The 16,635-nt window shown below is 43.4% G+C and overlaps 1 protein-coding gene across 5 annotated transcripts in view; it reads left to right on the forward strand.

Moving 5' to 3' along the window:
- The window catches only part of LOC135897280 (dnaJ homolog subfamily C member 7-like), a 116,466-nt gene that overhangs the window by 67,856 nt on the left and 31,975 nt on the right, over window positions 1-16,635 (forward strand). For 4 of the 5 annotated variants that reach the window (XM_065425885.2, XM_065425883.1, XM_065425886.2 and 1 more), the window contains exons 2-3: window positions 9,336-9,424; window positions 12,793-13,106. In XM_065425885.2, the coding sequence (XP_065281957.1) occupies window positions 9,336-9,424; window positions 12,793-13,106 (403 nt within the window). Of the gene's footprint in view, window positions 1-3,404; window positions 4,331-9,335; window positions 9,425-12,792; window positions 13,107-16,635 lie in introns of those variants that run through there. The other variant, XM_065425882.1, reaches the window with a different exon arrangement.

Below are 16,635 nucleotides of genomic sequence, written 5' to 3' on the forward strand. Positions count from 1 at the left end.
AGCACAAAGGCTTTCCGAGAAATACTGCGAAAATTTTTTTTTTTTAAATGTATCCCCCGCACCCCTAACCTGGCCACCGAGACGAAACTTACTGTTGTCATTGAATAGCCTTTACTACCGCCTGTCGCCGCACACTTGCAGAGTAGACCGGGGGGCAGGGTTCTTGGATGGTGAAGGCAAAGCTGCTGAATAAGAACAATACTTCGTTCTACTAATCTGTGGTCGAAAGTATTTTAGATGGAAAATACCTTTCGCGGGCGTGCTCAGCAGCATTTTCTTTTCAGAAGGGGCTGTTGCGAATGATTCTGCTGCAGCACAGCTGTGGTTGCCAAGTCTCACCATTTTCGCATCACTTTAAAATGGTGTGCTGTGCACACCCGCCGTGGTGTCGCGGGATCTGATCTCGGAGGCCGCACTTCGATGGAGGCGAAATGCAAAAATGCCCGTGGTGCCGCGCATGTTAAAGAGCCCCAGCTGGTATCAAGTAATTCGGAGTCTCCCAACACGGCGTGTCTCATATTCAGATCATGGTATTGGCACGTAAAATTCCATTATTTAATTTTAATGGGCAGTGCAGTGGTAATACTCCTTCCAAAATCAACACTTGTTTTTGTCATGGCGCGCCATGACAGTGACATCTCCTGAGTCGACCGCACGTTCGTTTGTGAACGGCATCGCATGTATGAAATAATGTAAATACGCTTCTTTGACAAACGGGCTCCACGCAGATTTTGCTTAAGTTTGATTAGCAGTAAGAAAATATTCGCTATTAGAATGTAGTTTTTATTTAATATTTACTATTCGCAATGTCCGCAGATGGTACGGTACACAGCGACCAGAGAGAAACGCCACAAGGAGATTCAGCAGGCGACAGTGCGGTGTGATCATGTTTTCTCATATGGCTAGTCTAGGGTGTGACTGCGCGCTTGCTTACCTCTCGGGTTTGTGCGCCACTGCACAAACCCGAGTAGTCCGCAACGATATAAATCTGCATTCTTTCCCACGAAATCCACAAAAAAGGAATGGGTGGTGGTGCAGCGATAGATCGGCAAGCTGTGACGGCACTGATTAGGGTGTGTTTGCACTGCACATTTCACTTGTTCGTCCCTGCGTGTCAGCCGCCCCTGGGAAGGCGCGACTGACACGCGGCTGAACGTGCGGGGGTTTTTTTTTTTGTTTTTTTGTCGGTGGGTCGTTTTTGTTGGGGGGAGGGGGTCAAATGAAGCGAATAGGCCTTTTGTAGTATACTTATGAAACTTATGTGTACTATGAAATGGTTAACGCGTTCTTACGGTATACGGGGAACCTATTTTGACCTGATAAAATTATGCGAGGAGAATAAAACGCCGCCACGAGGCGCTGTCTGCCAACGTCGGTTCCCGGTTCTGCGGTAAAGCATTTGTCTTAGAGGTGGGCGAATATCAAGTCATCCTAATCGAATACGAACAGTACATATCAAATGGAATTTCGTATAGACTAACGCAGGCGCGTATACTTAAAGCAGGAACTTCTGTATATTGAGATACTTAGCTTTTACTGACTAGTGAAAGAAAGAGAGCCAAGTATAACATGGACTTTTGGATCAACTTTAGACGCAAGATGTGTAATTGTGATTAAAAGAACTGCACGAATAGCCTGGTTGAAAACAAGCAAACAATGAATGGCTGCTGCATGAATAGATTTCCAAAACGCGAAACAAATTTTTTTTTTTAATAAGGTAAGTTTTGGGGGAAGAAAACGCTTGTGTGTCGTAGACACATGGAAAAGAGCCCCCTTGCTAGAAAAACATCACTGTTTGTAGCATAAAAGATGAAACTGCTACGTGACTAGACCGTAAGAAACCCTGAATTACGGATTACAAGCATAAATCACAGGTTGTCAGTATATAGGCTTCCGCCGCGAAACCGCAAAAAAAAAAAAAGCAGGCATTAGAGGATGCTTTCCTTTCTGTTTCTGCGTTGCTTTGAAAATTTGTCGTTTTCTGATAATTTGCATTGCCTTGTTTATCGGACGGAGAACAGTAACAGTCGGTTATTAATAGCTCCTTTCGATATTCGGAAATACAGAATAGATAATTTTCGATTACGAATAGTATTCCACCCTTAATTTTTCGCATTAGTGGGCTCGGCGCACCGTCGAGCCTTTTCTTCGAATTATTCCGGTTGCTGGAAATGGCCGCGCGATCCCACCTTTCGCGGTCTGTAGAGCTGTGCGTGAAGAGCCAGTAGGAGTGGCATGAAGATACTGATTCAAACAATGTATATCAAGAGCCTTAAGGTTCATCTACGCAGGAGAGTTCGTTCAGAGCTGTCAGTTCAAAGAGATGAGAATTGGCAGTGTTTGCACTTCGGCTGAACGCACGCGCGCATCGGCCGGCAGCCCATGCGCGCGGTAATAGTTTTCTCAACCACCAGAAGCGGGGAGTGCGTGGCGTGCCTGCGGCCACACAGAACCGATGCTAGAAAAAGTGTGAAAAACCCTAGAGCCCCTCAAATTTCCTAAGGTAGCGAAGTCATTGAAGATTGCCGCCTCGGCGAGGACTTCGCGCCCTGTTTCCACCTGGGGCCGACTTTGGCAGCTCCCCCTTTCCCTGTTAAAGTATCGTCTGCCATTGCTCTGTTGTCCCTTGTTAGGAACAGCCGGACGCCCCACCTCCTGCAGCCTTATTTGTTTCTTCCCCTTTTCTTTTTCCGTTCTTTTTTTTTTTTGCTTACATAAACACTCTTTACTCCGCTGTTTATTTTTCTACGTGAGAAATAAACCGACAGTTGAAACTGCAGTCTGTATACCGTGGTCCTTTATTGGATCATCCGTGCGTTCTTCCACTGATACAATATTTGGTCTGATTTGACTTTGCTGCGACTAATCAAAACACCATATTAATTAGTGCTAGAAACTAAGACATCTGAATATTTCTGTGATAAATATTTTCGCGATTTAGCCTTACGCTAAAATGATTTTCACTCTTTCACTACGCCCAACCTGCGGGCAGTTAGCCCGCGTAAACGCCTGCAGGTGCCATACGGCATGATCTCGAGGTAAAGTGGGACTGTCGATTCGAGAGGCGGAAAGGAGGGAACTCGACAGCATTTGGTAATTGGGGGTGAGAGTTGAGAAAGCGTGTCCGCCTCTCTTCGTTACTTTTCTTCCACCATATTTCTCACTCTCTCTCTCGTCTCTCCGTCTTGTCACGTGATCATTACTGCCTTGTTCGCCCTCTCTCTCTCGTCTCTCCGTCTTGTCACATGATCATTACTGCCGTGTTCGCCCTCTCTCAAGCGCTGATCGTGTCATTTGACCACTTCTCGTGCGCTGCCGAAGCCGCCGTAATCGTAACTGTGACCGTTGGTGTTCCGTGACCGTGCCGGTTTGCCTCGCCTTTATTTGTTGTTTTTGTTTTTTTTTCTTCCTTATGCGCAATGATCTCGCTCAGCGATTGCTACGCCGCGAATAGTGGACTTTGTTACTACCTAATGAAAGCTGACAACCTGCGACCCGATGCGCTTCGGAGAATTCTCGCTGATGAACTGGACGCAGACTCCGCGTTTCTCGAGGCATGGACTGAGGCGGGTGAGTTTTATGGGAAAACGCAGGATCCGCACTCACCGCTGTGGAATTTTATGCCTAAGGAGAACTACCTGGCAATCATCTCCTACACGCTGGACAGGCCGAACATCTGCTTGAGGTTTAACGCTGCCTGCCGTAACGCTCGGCCGACAGACCAAAGCTGGCGTGCGTTTGGTTTCAAGAGCCTCTGGTGCCTGCTGGTTGAGGCATTTCGTCGCCTTCCACCCTTTTATTATGTTCCCCATGAGTTGTACCGGGGTGTTTCCGATTTCTGCGGCTCTGACCTAGCGCCACTGCCGTTCCCACACTTCGTGTCGGCCAGCGTGTGCGACTACCAAGCCTCGAAGTTCGGTTGGCGAGGGCATCTCCTCGCGCTTCTCCATGTGCCTCCCGAGTTCGTGAGGGACATCAGTCCGTACTCTATCTACCCACACCACGCCGAAGTACTCATTTGGCCGTTGTGCAGTTTCACGCACATGACTAATGGCCGTGACTACTGTCAGTACTTCCATTTCCGTGGCGCCTTTCCCTTGTGCAATCCTTGTGTACCCGAACCTTGGCAGCCCTGCAGGAGAAACAGGCCAGTGCCCTGGATGGGCGCATGGGGAAGACCGCGCACACCGTTGGCCACGATGCAACAGTTCTGTTTGGTTATTGCCGGTGCAGCCGGTGTAGCTCCCGCACAGCCAGACGCCGATTGTCCGCGCGCAGTCGTCCTCGCCGAATACAGTCGTGCAGAGGTCAGGAAGACGAGTGAGAAAAGGTCAGTGGGAATGAAAGATTCAGTGGCCCTGAAAGTTGCCCTCGCAGTACGAAACCTTTTGTTCAATAGAAAAAAAAAGGGGGGGGGGACTTCTATTTGATTTATCTTCTACATTATTTCTGCCTTTGCTGCCTTTATTGCGAAATCGGTAACAAATCATTGAACGGAATATAAGAAACGCAAAGTTTTGCACTGTTATGGAAATGAGAAGGAAAGATGCATTCAGTAAAACAAGCATACGATAGCAATTTTGCAGAATTGAAAAAAAAAAGACTATGCAGCCGATTACATTTATCTGGACTATTCATTAATCATTACAAAACACTGCTGAAAGGTGTTCAGCAGCAGAAGTTAATTACCAAAATGAAAAGCGTCTAGGTTGTTGTCTTCAGTTCCTGATCAAGTTTCATATGTTTCATTTTCTTAAATTCCGTCTTTTTTAGCAGTTCAGAAGTAACACAACATTCTGGTGTAACTTTTGTAACGTCTTGTGCGAGAAATTCAGTGTGACGTTGCAAGTCACCCATCTTTTGTTTGCAACTCATCTGACTTGCCAAGCGTCTTTTCATTGTGAAGAGTGGTTATTTGGCTATTTGAGAAGACCATTTTACTAATACAACCAGGGTGTCTACCAACCGGGAAAAACCGGGAATTCTTGGAGATCTTGAGTAGTCTGGAAAACTCGGGGATAACTCGGGGAATTTATGCCTCTATCAGGGAAAATTAGCTGTAATTCTATTGAAAGGGTTAAAAGTCGTATTAATGCTGGCTCGAGTAACAGACAGGAATCGTAACGAATCGTCTTTGACGGCCTGTCGTCGGCTGGAGGAGTTGCCAGTGTACAGTCAATGCCCGACTTTTCGGATTCTCGATAATTTGGACGGCTTCGCGGCACCGCCACGTACCCCATAGAGTCAATGTATCAGAATGTCTGAAATTTCGGAAGCAAGAACCCTTCGCCGTCCGATTTTCCGGAATTTTTGCCGTGACCGCAGGTCCAAAACGGCATTTATCAAAGCCACCACCGCTGCCATTTTCATTACCTCGCCGCCTCGAACCGGCGCTCTCGCACGCAGATCCGCTGGCAGCCATAGCCACCACTGCGGCAACGCTAGACCTAGCTGATTCGACGTTCGCTATTAAGCTTCTTGCCGTTGGGTGCCGTGTTTTTTATTGAAAAAATTCGCTGCTCTCGGCAATGGCACGGACTACGCCTTTGCGGTCCTCGCGAATGGCTTAGAAGCTCAGAAAGCACGGTGCGTTGCATAGCTAGTTCCCGAAAGTCAGCTTCGCCTCTGTACAGAAATCTTACTTGGTGAAGCATACGCAAAAGTATTGCAGTGAAGCATAACAAGCGTGGGAAGGGGCTATTGCCACGGGACACAAGTGCGTATTCCTTAATTATACACGCGCGCACCCGGTATTTCCTGTCACAATACGAGCACTGATATGCCTAATACGTGTACCGACAGGCCTTCAGAGCGTTTTCGAATGTGCCTGTGGTGGTTTGAGCCATAAGGACAGTAAATGACATGCATTTATTTTTTCCAACTGGCCGATTTTTCGGACGTTTTCGCGGCCCCTAGGGAGTTCGAAAAAATCGGACGTGTACTATACAACTGACCAAGATGATGTTTTAAATGGTCCGTAGGGCGAACGAGTGGCGGAAGGAGGACAAGAACAGAAAGGACGTACGCATTGAGGAATGAACGTGAAAGGAAGCGTGCTACGGCTCTTTTGAAGGAGCTTGAGCTCAAAAAACAAAGTGTTGCCTGATGCCGAGATGCAGGTGTCCCTCATCCAAACCAAAATAAACACAACAGTAAGGCGTCGTGCGTGGGCTGAGAGTATGTCAGGACAGCTGAGGTTGAGTTATGAGCTGTTGAGAGCCTCGTACCACTAAGCTTACTATCAGTTTATATATATATAGCTCATATTCGAAAATATTTTCTTCTGTATGCATCTCTTTTTTATTCTTGTTTGAGAATGTCCGACTCGATCTGCAATTTTTTTCAAAGAAATTTTATTTGCTGTTCATTTTACTAATCCCTCCCTTCTATTCTCTTCTTAAATAACATCAACACTACTGCTTATTCAAATTGGATTACGTCGTTCTTAAAAAATTTTTCATATGCTTACTAGAGAGTGACAGCATTGGGCAATATGGTTTCAGCCCATCTTTACATAAAACATTACAGTTCTGCGTCACTCACAGAATATTGCAAAGGTACTCAGGGAAAACCGAGAAAATTCAGCGAATTTGGAAATGTAAACTTGATAGACACCCTGACAGCTATCCTTTTATGGATTGTATCAGTGCCCGAAAATTTTTTTTCATTTTATGTTCATTTGAGAGTAACCATGGATAATGTGTCACTTTATTTGCGTTTTTAAAGCGAAGCTTTCTTTGCCTACTGCCCCGCGATTTAGTGCGTCGTCGTCGCGGTGGTGGTTGTTGCTGTCGTCGTCAGTTGTATCTCCGAGCAGATATTTAGGTGTTCGGTGGCAGAAGCTCTAGCGAGCTCATTTCACGTGACTAGGCACCGGACACGTCTGGCGCTGTGCGAAGTTCTCTACCTTCTCGCAGTGCCAGGAACGCTTTCAGCGTTCTACTTCATTCTGCTTCCTTGAGTATGGTGCCCAGTCATGCGAAATCTGGTGAAGTGATAGTATAATCAAAAGTGATTGCCCCTGAATAAAGTTGAACTCTGTTCTACAAAGTAGGACACTGTGGCTGATGACCGCGACGCGTTCGCCGCCAACATCTGCTGCCCGTTTCTTTTTGTGCTGCACCGTTTTCTCTTGCTGGCTAATCAAAGCTTTACTCACCTGGATTCCTACAGTGCGTAGGATCTGCGTGATTTTAAATGCATCAGCATTTCTATGCCGACCCAACGAGGAAAACCGTCCGTCTGTCCGACACGTCAGACAATTGCTTTCCAGATATGGCCCCCAATAGCAAGCGAATTGACCTTCGTGTTGTTTCTCTCGTCAACGCGAACTAAGCGGCGGGAACATAGCGCTCACGAAGCTATTAGCGCTCCGCGCTTTCTGTTCCCATCGCAGAGCGTTTGCAAGATAGAGCCCGCCGGGCTCTATCTAGGTGTTCTAGATAGAGTCTAGATATCTAGGTGTTCTAGATAGAGATGTTATATACTTATAAAGTATATAAGATCGGCTGTCAACCAATCGTGTAAACGAACACTCCCTGGCACGCTCTGGCCTCGCAGGCCCCAACCCACAGACTGCCCTGCCCCACCTCCCCCTTCGCTGCCCCTTGACTGCCCTGGAGATCCTGCACTGCCCGTTTTATATATAAATCTTAGGTGTTGGTCCAATACCTCAGTTTGTCAGTATTATTTTCGCAGTTATCTTTTGAACCCAATCACACCTAAGACAAAGCAAGTCGATTCGACCTTGCGGCAGCAGGGACCAACAGAGCAGTACACCTTTCCAGCCCTGCCTGACTGCCAACAGTATAGCCACTTCCGTCTCTCAGATGAGTTAAGGGAAGACCAGTCAATATTTTTTGTTGCATGCCATCTTTGTATGCACGTTTGAAATACCGGGAGGGGGTAATAATTGCAGATGCGAAAGGTATGTATTGGGCAGCCTCTCTTTCTGCATTTTCCTGGCCTGATTGGCTCCACTGTGATGGAGTTGTCTTTTGTCTTCAGTTATCAGCTGGCATTATTTAGGTGTAATTCTTAAGTGGCTCATGGGTTCAAAAATCCAATGTCCGGCGTTATTGAAAATTTGGCCATCCGGCATTGTGGCACCAAAATTCATGAGAGTCAAACATGACCATTGGTGGCAATCGAACCCACAACCATTGGTGGGAGTCAAACCCGCGACCTTTGGAGGGAGCCGAACCCATAACCTTTGGTGTTAATTATGGCAAAGTTACTTAATGCACTCAGATTCACGACCTTTGGTGGGACCAAAATTCAGTGGCACTAAAATTGATGGTGCCATCATTGATAGTCAACACCAAGACCTTCGGTGGGAGAAAACAAGTAATAGGAAGTAACAATGCATTCGAATGGGAATGTCAAGTAATTTAATGAATGTCTAGTGAGCTTGCAGGCTGCATATAGTGTAGAATAATGCTTTGTGTATTCAAGGTATCTTGCTAAACTGTGAAGTGTAGGAACCGTAAGGATATTGCAATATATTTGGCTCACTGCACTGCTGAGCATTAACAAGGTCCATTCTATATATATATATATATATATATATATATATATATATATATATATATATATATATATATATATATAATTACTATTTCATGCATGGCGTTATAGTTCAAACGTTGCCCTTAAAATTATGCAGGCACCAAAATTTTCAGGTGTTATTTCTGAAACATACATCACTTTCGAGTCCCAGTAGTAAAAAGCCTACACCAACATATGATTTGTCATTCAACAGCGAGGACTGACTGGTTCATGATTAAATGAAAACAGCCCTAAAACATTGAGTGAAACAAGGAGCACACGGCACAGTGTGTGTCTACTCCATGTTTGGCCTGTCTGGCAGTGCTGTATTCATCTAATACTCAACAATTTTAGCTTTACTCAAGGTTTGATGTGACATTGTGTGTATGCAACATCAAAGAGGCCACTTGAGCCAACAATGTCAAGGCTCAATTCAATTGCTTAGCCACTGAACCTATTTGTCGGCAGTTAACTTCCTAAATAAGCTTATTTAGTTTGCTTATCTATGGGATACCTCACATGACTTTGCCTTGGCGGTGCACACAAGTACTTGTTTTTGCATGCAAGAATGTTGTCACAGTTGTAGCAGTTCAGGCAGGTCTCTAATGAGCTTGAATTTGCAGACTTTGAAACCAAACTATCATGTCTTTTAGCTTGCGAATACTCAAGTAAGCTTTGCAGCAATTAATGTAACACATCAAACTGTCTTGCTAGCTGCACTAGCGTATTGTGTTCTCGTGTAAGAATGCTAACTTGGCATTTCTTCCCTTGTTTTTCTGCTATTGCAGGTTGGCTGAATTAAAAAAGGAAGAAGGCAATGAACTGTATGGTCTTCAGAAATATGATGAAGCAGTCAAGCGTTACACAGAAGCTATTGGTTTGTTCCTACATTTTATGTATTTGAGTTTATAGCCTTATGCAGCATTAATATGCAAGTTTTACCAAACAGAACGTTTTCCATGTTCTGTTCCAGGACTGGGAGAAAAATACAATTTGGTGTAAAATGCATGAATAAAAATATAGAAATTAAGTTTCAAACTTCTCTTGGGGTTCACAAACAAATGCCATCCGTTTAGAGCTAGCTCGTTTTCACTCCATTCATGTTGAACTCCATGCTATGCGGTTCTGTGCTATGCGTCAAAGAAAGTGACTGGGAAATACAATAGCAATACTGTAAGTGTGCTCTAGAGCATGAACTGGGCACAGCAGAATGCAAAAGAAATATTATAAATGAGCCAGCAGTAAAAAAAAAAAGTTTCCATGAATGAATCACAAATGGCTTCTTCTTCTTGACAGCAAACACAAATGGCGTATCTGTTAACTAAAGGAGAGCTAATGTGCACACTTTACAAGGCAATGGATGATAATGTTCAATCATGCGGGTGGAAAACATGTATTTGAGCATATTAGTGCACTGGTGAAAAGAAATGATATACAAAACAGAATCTTCAAGGACTCAATGTACCACCATCTTGAAAGCTTGTGGAGCTTTAGCTCTCAGAGAAACGCTGTAGTTGAAGGGGATTCAAAGGGGATGAAAATGAATTGGACAGCTTTTTTTTTCACAGCTTCAAAGGTCCTGAATTCACACTGTTTGTATGGGTTGATTCCGAACAGATGATGCATATTCTAGCAGAGACAATTTTAAACATTTTTAAAGTCGCTAGCATGGGATCACCTGGAGCTACAAACAGGGTATGGCAAAGATAAGTAAAAATAAGATCAGAGTACTTGTAGTATGAAGCCCTTGTTAAAATACCATTGCAGAGCTAATGGAAATGTGAAGGCAGCTGCCTATCAGTAAAAGACATTGCAACCATTTTGCTAAAAACGCTCATTTTCCAGGTTGCACACCATTAGCTAAATGCAGTAAAAGAATCCTTAAGACCATATGAAAAGCTATTACGTCGCAAAACACAAGTAATCTGCATAGACCCATCTCGGAGGCAACACGTGGGAGTTCATTAATAAATAGTAAAAATAATAGGTGGCTTGGCACAGAGCCCTGTAGGGACCGATGAAGGGACATTAAGTGGGGACTCCAATTAAGAGAGAGTGTGTTTTGATCAAACTTGCATTTCTTATGTGTTTTGAAATGGTGATTTCAAATATGCAAATAATTCTTGTGTAACAAGTACATTTTAAAATAAATATTAAAAATTAAAGTTTTTTTGTGTGGACTAGTTTGGAGGTAAGCGTTCTCTGAAATGCTGGTTGTCATGAAGGAGAGTGGTATATCAAAATGTTGGGTGATTGATCAGAGTTTTCAATGCTTCAAGGATGAATGCTCTAGACTGATTTGGGCCTAAGTTATAGCGTGTCAGTCTTTTTAAAGGAAGAACTCATGTTAACACCCATGCAAAAATATTACTTTTTGAAAATTTCTCTAATAATATTTGTTCATATTATAGGATTGCTGCACTCTCCAATTGTTTACCTTTCTGCAAAAAGAGAAATATTGCAATAGTATAAGTAGAGCCAGAGATATCCTCGCTCCAAATCGGTGGCGCCATCAGACATGCTGTTTCGAGAAAACGAGGAAATGCGTTTCACGACATGTTCATGGTGATTATGGCACAGGCTATATCAATAAAGGATAATAAGGGGTCCAATAAAGCAAAAATAAATGCTCTACACCAACCTGAGCGAAGGAACAAGAAAATATATTTGGGCAAATTTTCGGCTCCAAAGAGCAGTGTCTCCCCTTGAGGAGGTCAACTGAGGACTGTCAGATTGAGGAGGTCAACTGAGGACTGTTTAAGATGTCGCAAAGCTTTAAAAGCAATTTAGACTGAAGTGCGGCATCAAATCCCTTGCTGAAACTAGTTTATGGCATCTATCGTATTACCTAAGTTTAAGAGAAAGGTCATCTGTGAACCTAGGCAACTGTGCTACTAAAGCCACTTGAAAGCAGGGCAGGAGGTTATTATTAGCAGTGAATGAGGTAACATGTTTATAGATGTGTTGAAGTCCTGTACAAGAATTTGGTCTCAAAGAAATAAGTCCAGAAGAACAGTTTTCTATCATCAGGCTTGTATAGATTAAGTACCTCTGTTCATTGCCATGAAAATGAACAGCACTGCAGTTGTTCTGACTTCTGAAATATAACAGATACATAGTTAGATGTCCATAACAAGAAACGGATGAAGATGGAGTTGGGGATCCCATCAGGCCTAGGGACTTGTTTAGTATCTAGATTCAGTACAAGGTTCACAACACATTCTGAACAGTTATTACGTATAACGTGTGAATTATCATTTGTAAAACGAAGCAAAAACGGAATGGAAGTAGGTCTTGAATGCTTTTGAGATTACTGCCGGATCTTCAATAGCATCATCGCAAATTTTAAAATAAGCAGATTGAGAACCACTAGGTGAGATGACAGACCTGAACTTGCAAGGGTTAGACTTAAGAAGATTAGGTAGGTAATGTTTGTAGAAAAAGTATTCAGCTGAAATGTCTTTTTGATGGAGTTTCTTTAATTGTGCAAACAGAATACCTTTCTGAGAGTTCTATGAGCAGATAGAGTGACTAAGTTTGTGAGCACGTAATAAATGCAGCAATTCACAGGTCATCCAAGTAAGGTTTATGTGTTCTTAGTTTTCAAGGGGGCTAAACAGATTATGCATGGTTCGAGAGAACATGCATGATTTACACATTTCTTTTCAATACAAGCCACCAGTGTGTCAAGATACTAAGTCCTGAAAATGCATCAAGATCTATATCGAAACATCATCAGTCTTTAGAAAATCCCGAAAGGTAGAGAGAGTAATACGTGATTAAGCCTGGCATAGAGAGATTAGAGATGTAAGCGTGACATTGTGACCTGAAATACCTTCAACTACTTCACAAATGTAGCCAGTATCGGCTAAGGCAGCACTGAGAAAAATTTAATCCAATATAGCACCTCCACGTGCCGAATCATGAACCTGCTTTAAACCAGCAGACAGCGAAAGGTCAACTAGTTATTTTGTTGAATGCAGAAGTGGGATCAGAACGGGAAGGTAATGGCCTGTTAATTACAGGAGCATTAAAGTCACCAAGTAGGACAACATTAAAGTGGAAAGATTCCTTAGTTGTATGAATTGTTGTGTAAACTGTAACAAACAACATATGGCAGGCTTTCGAGCTCCAAAATCTTTTTAGTAAATGAGGAAGAGTGTAAGCACTGGGACAAAATATGCAGTTTAAAGCGCTAGCTTCTTCTTGATTTTATTATTTACAACTGCTTGTGTTAATGTGCAGAACTGGATGGGAGCAACGTGGCCTACTACTCTAATCGAGCAGCTTGTTACATGATGCTGGGGAACCACAGGGCTGCCCTGGATGACTGCCACCAAGCTCTGCTGAGAGACCCACACAACGCGAAGAGCTTGCTGCGCGAAGCCAAGTGCTACGTCGCATTAGGGGACCCTGCTGCCGCAATGCGAAGCCTTCACTTGCTGCGCGATCTGGATCCCCAGAATCCCGCTCTCCCTCGTGAGCTGAAAAGTGCAGAGATCCTGCAGCACTTCCTGGATGAAGGTGATAAGGCCTATGAAGCACAGAACTATGAAAAGGTAGGCTACATTCTTAACATGCATATGAGGAGTGTGAAGATGTTAGGGTGCTTCACTTCATTAAGCAGTAATATCTCCGAATGATCATGTTGAGATACTTCAGAGGTTACTCACTTAGGATGCACTTAGCCTGTTCAGGACACTTTTTGCGACATTTATTGGACCACTTCATGCTTAAGTGTTTTGCTTTCACTATTTACTATTAGAGTTAAGAAGTGACTTAAGAGGTCTTAAAAATTGTTTTGACTGATACATGAATGAGCTTCACTAACTTCCCGGTAAAAAGAAGGATGAAGCCACACATTTTCTGTAAAGCGGTCTTTTTTACTGTCTGATCAGCGGTGCAGAACATGACATTGTGAAGCTGCTAATATCATCTGTTGCTGTGTTAGGCATATAAGCTGCTGTTTAAATCTGTGTCTTCTGTAGCAGGATGTATAACAACTGTGCTAACACTGATAGTGCACAGACTTACTGATTTACATAACGGCCTTGCAGGATTGGCTGCCAGAAGCCTGGGATAATTGCTCGTATGCAATGCCACATTTATTGATTTTCAATGTTGCCCTCTGAGAAGGTGAAAGTGCCTATGGCATCTTTGTCTAACAAGTTTCTTTGCCTGTAGAGCTTGCACAAGTGGCGTTAAGAGTTATGCTTTCAATTTCAACATGCATTCTACACGAACTTATCTGGTCTAGTTTGGTTATCTGTAGTAGTTGTTTCATTGTTTTCAGTAGTATTTGGAACTGATATATGTTCTGTTCTTGTTATCACCGGCTATTTCAGCTTGTCATATGAAGTCTGAATATCACCGTAGGCATTGTGAAAAATGGGAGACTCGTTAAGCTATGGCAATTCAAGTTTCAGCCTTTAGACAGCAACATTTGCACCATGTGTGAAAATTGATATTGCAAAAATAATGCAAGGTTAGCAGGATTGAGCAAATGTCTCACTTGGCGAACACACTTCATGGTGTGGAAAGTAGCAATTAAAGCTCACAAGATCGGTTATTAACTTTAGAAGTTTTAACGCTATAACAGAACACTCTGATCACTGAGTATAGCAAACCAGTTCTGCATAAACCCACAAGGGGGAGAGTTCATGAAAGGGTAAATTGTTATTGACCCAACTGAACCCTGAAGCTACAAAGGAAAGCCATTATGGGCACTAATTCATCTTTCTCACAGCTGAATGAGCAGTGGATTAGGTTTTTCTGTTGTATCATAACACTTAGCAGAAGCCATGTGTACCAAGTCAAATGGTGCTGGTATGGTTAAAAAGTGATATTACTTAGACATGCAAATATGGATGTGGGAGTGTTCACATCAAGTGACATAATCTTCGGACTGTCGATGCAGTAACTGCATTCAATACAGACAGTTGTATGAAGAATATAGTTTTCCCGAGATGCAGGATTATAAAAATCCACACTTGCCTAATACTGTTTTAGTTGTTGACCTGCTGTGGTGGCTGGGTTGCCATGGCCTTGTGCTGCTGAGCACGAGGTCACAGGTTCGATTTTTGGCAGCAGCAACCACATTCCAGTGGAAGCAGAATGCCTCTACTGTGGCATTTCTCATAACCCACTGCATAATTTCAGGATGTTGAATGCAGCATTTAGTTTTTATTTTCAATTGTTGCTAAAATATTAATTGGATAATTAGAGGTTAACCAGTCATCCATGTAGCCATGGCCGGAAATGTGCAGTCTGGTTGCAAGTTGTGATCTTTTTCCCAGCATTGTCTTTGGTAAGCAGTTACTGGCTCTGTTCCTCTGATAAAAACTCAAAATTTAGTATTGACATTGTGGATAGTCAAATGAATGCCTTTATAACAAAGTACTTGGGACCTTTAAAATCCTTCGTTATACAGGTCATTTAGTTGTAAAGATCACACACTGTACTGCTTGTAGTTGTTACTATTCTATCAGTAAAGAAAATTTTATTATCAGTAAAGAAAATTTTATTTAACATGAATTCAAGAGACGAAAGGAGCCACTAATAATATAGTGCACACTTTGGCCAACAGTACGTGTGACTGCAGCCAACTGAGAATGGAAGTGCTGGCAGGCGCTTGACGAAGTTTACGTCACTTTGTCAACTCCCAGTCAGATACGTCCACATGCCCCTCCACAGGAGCACTTGTTCACAGAGTTTGCCAGTCTTGATTCCCATGGGGAGCTCCTGTAACTCTGCACTTTACACCACCACTGAGTGGGAGCTATAAGGGTTTTTACAACTTTAGTATTGCTTTTTTCTCTGCCAGCTAACATTATTACCATTATACTAGTTGCACTATTACACATGCACACTTGGGCTCCTTGTCGAAGGGTTCGGCCGTTAGGTTTTTGGGCATTTCTTTTTGCTTCAGGGAGGGGAGGCTGCTAAAGGTAATGTGGAGTGTAGTACTGGCGCTGGTCTGTACAAGTGTTTGTTATAAAGCAACAAATCAGCTTTCAGGAGTGCCTCAATTCATTCGATGTACTAGGGGAATTCACAATACATATAATAAGCAGGAATTCGGCCAGGACATACTAAATTCTTCATTATACAGGTAATTTCGTTGTAAAGGCATTCGACTGCAGTAGTTGCCAGCCTCACTTCCAGATGAAAGGGCCCCTCACCAGGCCCTATAGCAAATTTTGGTTATACGCCAGAAGTTATGTGTCCTCTAGAGAGCGTTCTGCTGCAAAAAATTTTCAAATCAGCTAATTAATAGCTGAGATGGAAATATTTCAGGGCCGCAAACCCATGATTTCAGGAGGTGAGCTTCACTGCAAAAATACTCTCTCTCCACCTGCCCCGTCTAGCCTCTGCAAGCGTAATTCCTTTCCTGCATTCTCCCATATGGGCCTAGAGGATCACGTGATGCATAAGTCACGGGCTCCGCCTTCATTTCTTTTTATCCTAGGTTTTTTGCGACACAGTGCACTTCCGCTGATGACATCGCTTGCGAGCTGTTGTGATTGTCTCATTTCGTGCAGTGCATGATTTTGAGTGCTGTGCGCGAGGACACCTCACTAGCGTTATAAGTCTGTGCTACACGAATACTGAGGCAGACACAAGCGGATCACAGAGCATGATGCCGCGCTGGAACACAGTAGAAAATGACATAGTTTCTATGTCTGCATGCACGACGTGTCACATGTCAGTCACGTGTCACTACGAGTGACAATGCAGTGTGAACATGTGTACATAGGCGCACTAGCACGTGTAAGTCAACCTCTGGCTTGGAGCGCAGCAGCCACGAGAAGAAGAGAAAACAGCGTTCAGTTTGGAATTTCAGGTCTTTCCGCGGCGCGTAGCGATGTAATACTTTACAGACATGGTCGTTATTGCGCATTGTATGCTCTGCGCTTGTCAGCTCAATATGGCCAGACCTGATGAGGGCCTCTCTAAAGGTAAAAAAAGGGAAAATTGTCAGCGATATGCTTTCTGTGTGTTCGAGGGTCTCATTTTAATCTCCTAGCATTCACCACACCAGCGTGGCACCAGTGCTCCACCATTGAGTAGCTTAGCTGCTTTTATGTT

This window comes from Dermacentor albipictus, chromosome 1 (genome assembly GCF_038994185.2).
Source record: "Dermacentor albipictus isolate Rhodes 1998 colony chromosome 1, USDA_Dalb.pri_finalv2, whole genome shotgun sequence".
Classification (NCBI taxonomy): domain Eukaryota; kingdom Metazoa; phylum Arthropoda; class Arachnida; order Ixodida; family Ixodidae; genus Dermacentor; species Dermacentor albipictus.